This window comes from Apodemus sylvaticus, chromosome 21 (assembly GCF_947179515.1).
Source record: "Apodemus sylvaticus chromosome 21, mApoSyl1.1, whole genome shotgun sequence".
NCBI classification, from domain to species: Eukaryota; Metazoa; Chordata; class Mammalia; order Rodentia; family Muridae; genus Apodemus; species Apodemus sylvaticus.
This window is the reverse complement of record NC_067492.1, coordinates 36,292,612-36,299,439: the sequence shown is the minus strand read 5'-3', so window position 1 is coordinate 36,299,439 and position 6,828 is coordinate 36,292,612. Positions and strand designations below refer to the sequence as shown.

At 47.7% G+C, this 6,828-nt stretch overlaps 1 protein-coding gene across 1 annotated transcript; it reads left to right on the top strand.

Annotated features, from left to right (window-relative positions):
- Positions 1-271: 271 nt before the first annotated feature.
- Positions 272-1,674, top strand: Mt3 (metallothionein 3). Its single transcript, XM_052166919.1, has 3 exons — positions 272-387; positions 579-644; positions 1,451-1,674. The coding sequence occupies exons 1-3, from the start codon at positions 357-359 to the stop codon at positions 1,558-1,560; spliced, it is 207 nt and encodes a 68-aa protein (XP_052022879.1). The 5' UTR covers positions 272-356; the 3' UTR covers positions 1,561-1,674.
- The last annotated feature ends 5,154 nt before the right edge of the window (positions 1,675-6,828 follow it).

The window sequence follows — 6,828 nt, the reverse complement described above, 5'->3', positions numbered from 1 at the left end:
GATAAGAGGGAGAAGAAGCTACAGGAAAGGGCAGTATTAATTTGTCTTTCTCAACTTGCAAAGATGGTACGGCGCAGGCACCTTCAGGGAGATGGCTGCAGGGCAGGGAGTGGACAGCAGGCGGGATAGGCTACTTTGGTCCTTCACTCAGCGGGCACTCGGGACAGCTACCGCAGTCCACAAACACACAAGAGAGAGCAGGCGCTGTGCGTGCGCAGGGGCGGCCGCCAAGTCGCTGTGTGCGCGCCCCCGCCTGGGGCTATAAAAGCCTTGCCACCTGCTGCCCTAGCTACGCAGAGCATCCGCGCTTGCCCGGAGGAACCAAGCTACAGTCTCTCGCGGCTGCTGGCCTGGATATGGACCCCGAGACCTGCCCCTGTCCTACTGGTGAGCCCCTTCCCCCTCCTGCAGCACTTTGCCCTTTACTGGCAAAGAACCCACTCCTCTGTCTTCACTCAAGGACATTTGGGGGAGGAGTCCCTCCCAACCCCCATCTTTAACCTCGTGATGGTGATAATCTTCATTTAGGTATGGGGACGCCAGGTTTCCCTAGCATAATCCTTCGTGTGCCCTCCTAGGTGGTTCCTGCACCTGCTCGGACAAATGCGAGTGCAAGGGCTGCAAATGCACGAACTGCAAGAAGAGTGAGTGCCCCCACCCCCACCCCGCCATAACCTGCCGCCGCACCCACCCCACCCCCATCAGACACTGTGAAGCCAAGCTTCCTGCTACAGACCTTCAGATACCGATACCGAGGCTCTTGCAAACAGTGTAAGGGGGATATTTTGATGAATGTCCAGAAGCTATCAAAGGATAGCTGATTTGAGAGCTGAGTCCCGGTTTGAGCTCCATTCTTCACTTTTTCCAGTGCCTGGGAATCCCCAAGGAAGAATTGATGGGGGAGGGGGGGAGTCAGCTTTTAGAGTTGCAGTGTCTTGACCCTTCTCAGGCCTTGTGGGTCTCCTCAATCTGCCCTTTCCAGATCTCAACAATGCAATATGCTTGGGATGAGGTGTAGAGGTGATCTCACGGATTTGCTGGCCTCAACATTATCCCTGCCCGGGCCTCCCCTGCCGCAGGTCCCCCTGGCAGTACCTTTTACACCGTTTTGCCTTCTCCCTGAGCCCTGACTCTTCCTCTGGCCCAGGCCTGAGCCCAGCATTCCCAGGGGATTCCCTAGCACCCACCCAAGGAGCTGTGGTTACAGGGGGACTCTCTACAGAGGCCCGGCAGCCACTGCACCACCACAGATGCTGAGTCAGACCTGATGTGGCGGGATGAAGGGAGAGAGAGAGAGAGCCACCTGTCCTGGACAAAGTCTGGTGACTCTCCAGCCTCCCACACTGCTTTCCCCTGCCTTTTGATGGACGCGGTTGCTGCCATCAGACTGGGCACACACACACACACACACACACACACACACACACACACATATCTGTTTCATCCACAGGCTGCTGCTCCTGCTGCCCTGCAGGGTGTGAGAAGTGTGCCAAGGACTGTGTGTGCAAAGGTGAAGAGGGGGCCAAGGCGGAGGCCGAGAAATGCAGCTGCTGCCAGTGAGGACTCAGTCCCTCCCGCACAGCCCATGGCAACAGTTGCTGGGTGTCCCTGGTGGGGCGGGGCTGTTGTCCCCCTCCCTGGCTGCCTGTGAATAAATCCCATGCACAGCATGAACCCAAGACTGGTCTCCTTTTGAAGTGGGAAGGATGTGGAGGGTGGGGGAGCCCACGCCACCTATCCAGCTAAAAGTAGGAGCTGAGATTGAGGCTTCCACCTATTTGGGACCTGGAAACGGAACAGACATGCTTGCGCCCATACACACGTGTGCACACATGCACACACACAGATACCGTCCTGTGACACTCCATTCTCCTTTGGAGTCCACCTAAGCTCAGAGGTGGAAGATGGCAGGCCGGGCCTTTAGAGGTTTATCTGCCCAACCTAGAAACCTCACTTTATCATCCGTGTAGAGGGGCAACGGGGAATTAAAATCAGACTCAGGCACCAAACGCTTGTGATCTCTGGAATGTTCTAGTTGTTCCTATAAAACTGCCAGCTTTCTTTTTATATCAGAGGAGAATCCAGGATGCCCCGGGCTGAACAGTGTCTCCAAGGTCACCTCTGCCGCCACCAGCCAGCTTGTCTCCCCAACACAAGATTGCTCAGCCCTTTTCAAAGTCCATTTGGATTGGCAATTTGTCTACAACTCCGCACCCCACTTCCCAAGGAAAAGAACAGTAATAAGGGCGTGTACACTTAGTTGAAGAGATGGTCAGTCCTTAGTAAAGAGAACTCTCAGTCCCGCGGGGGGCTGCCAGAAACAGGAGAAATAGACTGTGGGAAGGCTGGCGCAGCCTGTAAGAGGATACAGCGTTGCTGCAAACACACCAGCTTTCCTCCATTCCGGACATTCCACAACCATTGTTTCTTGCTCTAATAGGCTGAGTTTTAAGAACAAGGAGGGAGGTCAACTTTGAAAAGGAGCTGTAAGAGGCTCTCTCCAGCCCAAGCCTTCTAACTCCCAAGTACTAGGAAGTGATATACTGGCTCTAACCACAGAAAGCCCAAACACAGACCCGTGGGCTGATGAGGTGGCTCGTGGGTAAAGGTACTTGTTACCTTGAGTTCAATCCCCAGCACCCACACAGTGGAAAAAGAGACGTGTCCCCCAAAAGTTGCCCTCTAACTTCAGCACAATCATGCATAAACACACAAACATACATGCATGCACACACACACAAACACACATGCATACATACATATCCACTCATAAATACACACACGCAAATGCACTTACGCATAAACACACACACAAACACATACAAATAGAAATAAATTCAAACAAAACCAGACCCCTGCATAATCAGAAGTCCAAGAAAAATCAGTGGAGAAAGAGACACTCACTAGTTAGGGCATGGCTATTAAAATAATTGGCCTCCCTTTGGATATCACGAAAAAGAAAAAAGAAAACTTATATAAACACACAGAGACAAAAGTTATAAAGATTTGGGAGAGGAAAAATAGGAGAGTACTTTTTTACTTTGGGGTATAACTACATTTTAAAACAGAAGATCATCAAGTGTGGTGTCCACATACCCACATTTGGAGGCTGAAGCAGGAGGGTAAGAAGTTCAAGGCCAGCCTGGGCTATGCAGTAAGACTCTGTCTCAAATATTAAATTGTGTGTGTGTGTGTGTGTATGTGTATATGTGTACATGTGCATGCCTGTGTTTAGGTGTATGTATGTCTGTGTTTAGGGGTATGTGTGTGTGTGTGTGTGTATGTGTGTATATGCCTGTGTTTAGGTGCATATGTGTGTGTACATGTACATGCATGTGTTTAGGTGTATGTGTGCATGTCTGTGTTTAGGTGTGTGTGTACATGTGGAGGCCAGATGTGCTGTCCTCAGGTTCCATCGACCTTGGTTTTGTGAGACAGAATCTCTCACTGGCACTTGAAGCTGTCCAGTTCAGCCAGGCTGTCTGGCCACCCATCTCCAGGGATCTGCCCATCTATCTCCTCAGCGCTGTGTGTACAAGCGCACAACACCATACCAGCTTTCTGTGTGCGTGCCAGCATGGGCAGATCCACGCTGACCTTGTAATATGTCCTCGTAAGTACATTATCTTGCTGAACTTTACCACTCTAGAGAACTATGTGGAAGTCACACCCATTCTACAGGGGGCACTGTACCCCAGCATGTGTGCTTGGGGGTCACACACTAGAATGTATCAGAACGAGGATGAGAATCAAGCCAGAAGTCTAAGGCCCCATGCTTAACTCTGCATTGTTTTCAGACTTCTGACTTGTCTTCTGTTACAAACAAATAAACAAACAAAAACACTAATAAAAGAACCACTAATAACTTCATGTCCCACAAACATGCCTGCTACAAAGCACACTGGGCACAGTGCCACAGGCTTGTGACTTCAACATTCGGAAAAGTGACATGGGAGGAGTTTGAGGCCAGCCTGGGCTACATGGCAAATACATGTCTCAAATACACCAAAACAGGGGCTTGGAGAGATGGTTGTCAGTTAAGAGCTCAGGCTGCTCTTGCAGAGGAGCCCAGTCTGAATCTTAGCACCCACAGAGAGGCTCACAACTGTCTCTAACTCCAGTCTCCGGGAATCCAATGCTAATGCTAGCCTCTTTTGTCACCAGACACACGCATGGGACACAGACCAAACACCTATACACATAAAATAAATAATTGTTCAATTAAAAATCCCACAAAGATGCACACGCCTGTAATCCCAGCACTCTGGGAGGCAGAGGCAGGCAAATTTCTGAGTTCAAGGCCAGCCTGGTCTACAGAGTGCGTTCCAAGACAGCCAGGGCTACACAGAGAAACCTTGTCTTGAAAAAAACAAAACAAACAAACATCCCACAAAGATAAATAGAAAAAGATTGGCCATGATGTGAAAAAACTAGGACCCTTGGGAACAGAAACTTACTTAGATGGCTGTCGTGGGAAACAGTCCAGCTGTTCCTCAAGATTTAAAAATAAGCCCGGCAGTGGTGGCAGCACTTGGGAGGCAGAGGCAGGCAGATTTCTGAGTTCGAGGCCAGCCTGGTCTACAGAGTGAATTCCAAGACAGCCAAGGCTATACAGAGAAACCCTGCCTCGAAAAACAAACAAACAAACAAAAACAAAAACAAAAGATTTAAAAATAGAATTGTATGATCCAGAAATTCCACTTCCAGGTAAATACTCAAAGGAATTAAAAACAGAATCTCTTCCTTCCCTCTTCTTTTCCTCTTCCAACTACCTCTTTTCCCCTCCCCATCTTCCTCTGTTTGTGTGTGTCTCTGTGTCTCTGTGTCTCTGTGTCTCTGTCTCTCTCTGTCTCATGCTCTCTCTTTCTCTCTCTCTGGACACAGGGTTTCTCTGTATAGCCCTGGCTGTCCTGGAACTCACTCTGTAGACCAGGCTGTGCTCAAACTCAGAGCTCTGCCTGCCTCTGCCTCCCAAGTGCTGGGGTTAAAGGCAAACCACCATCTGGCTCCTTTTTCTTTTTTCCTATCCCTCCTCCCCCTTCCCCTCCCCCTCCTCACCCCACCCCACCTCACCCCCTGCCCAGTTTCCTCTCACTCTGCAGCCCAGGCTAGCTAGAGTTACAATCCTCCAGTCTCAACCTCTGAATTACTTTCCCCATCCCTGTGCAAAAACAATTTTTTTCTTTTTTTTTATTGGACATATTTTTTATTTACATTTCAAATGATTTCCCCTTTTCTGGCCCCCCACTCCCTGAAAGTCCCATCAGCCCCTTTCCCTCCCCCCCTTTTCTCCCATCCACCCCTTCCCACTTCCCTGTTCTGGTTTTGCCCTATACTGCTACACTGAGTCTTTCCAGAACCAGGAGCCACTCCTCCATTCTTCTTGTACATCATTTGATGCGTGGATTGTGTTTTGGGTATTCCAATTTTCTAGGCTAATATCCACTTATTAGTGAGTGCATACCATGATTGATCTTTTGAGATTGGGTTACCTCACTTAGTATGATATTCTCCAGCTCCATCCATTTGTCTACGAATTTCATGAATTCATTGTTTCTAATGGCTGAATAGTACTCCACTGTGTATATAGATCACATTTTTTGCATCCATTCTTCTGTTAAGGGACACCTGGGTTCTTTCCAGGTTCTGGCTATTATAAATAGGGCTGCTATGAACATAGTGGAGCATGTATACTTATTACCTGCTGGGGAATCCTCTGGGTATATGCCCAGGAGTGGTATAGCAGGATCCTCCAGAAGTGACGTGCCCAATTTTCTGAGTAACTGCCAGACTGATTTCCAGAGTGGTCGTACCAATTTGCAACCCTACCAGCAGTGGAGGAGTGTTCCTCTTTCTCCACATCCTCGGCAACACCTGCTGTCTCTTGAATTTTTATTCTTAGCCATTCTGAATGGTGTAAGGTGAAATCTCAGGGTTGTTTTGATTTGCATTTCCCTAATGACTAATGAAGTTGAGCATTTTTTAAGATGCTTCTCAGCCATCTGAAGTTCTTCGGGTGAAAATTCTTTGTTTAGCTCTGTATCCCATTTTTTAATAGGGTTATTTGGCTTTCTGGGGTCTAACTTTAGACAACATAAGGAGGTCAAAGGGATACAAATTGGAAAGGAAGAAGTCAAACTATCACTATTTGCAGATGATATGATAGTCTACCTAAGTGACCCAAAAAACTCCACTAGAGAATTCCTACAGCTGATAAACAACTTCAGCAAAGTGGCAGGTTATAAAATCAACTCAAGCAAATCAGTAGCCTTCCTATACTCAAAGGATAAGCAGGCTGAGAAAGAAACTAGGGAAACCCTTCACAATAGCCACAAACAGTATAAAGTACCTTGGTGTGACTCTGACCAAACAAGTGAAAGATCTGTATGACAAGAACTTCAAGACTCTGAAAAAGGAAATGGAAGAAGACCTCAAAAAATGAAAAAATCTCCCATGCTCATGGATTGGCAGGATTAATATAGTTAGAATGGCCATTTTGCCAAAAGCAATATACAGATTCAACACAATACCCATCAAAATCCCAACTCAGTTCTTCATAGAGCTAGAAAGAGCAATTCTCAAATTCATCTGGAATAACAAAAAACCAAGAATAGCTAAAACTATTCTCAACAACAAAAGAAATTCTGGGGGAATCAGTATCCCTGACCTCAAGCAATACTACAGAGCAATAGTGTTAAAAAAAACTGCATGGTATTGGTACAGTGACAGGCAGGCAGATCAATGGAATAGGATTGAAGATCCAGAAATGATGAACCCACACACCTATGGCCACTTGATCCTCGAAAGAGGAGCTGAAAACATCCAGTG

Excerpts from the sequence above, each read along its gene's own strand:
- Mt3 (XM_052166919.1), top strand. The coding sequence starts at position 357 with ATGGACCCCGAGACCTGCCCCTGTCCTACTG. Across the intron at positions 388-578 it reads GACCTGCCCCTGTCCTACTG|GTGGTTCCTGCACCTGCTCG; the intron begins GTGAGCCCCTTC and ends GTGCCCTCCTAG. Across the intron at positions 645-1,450 it reads ATGCACGAACTGCAAGAAGA|GCTGCTGCTCCTGCTGCCCT; the intron begins GTGAGTGCCCCC and ends TTTCATCCACAG.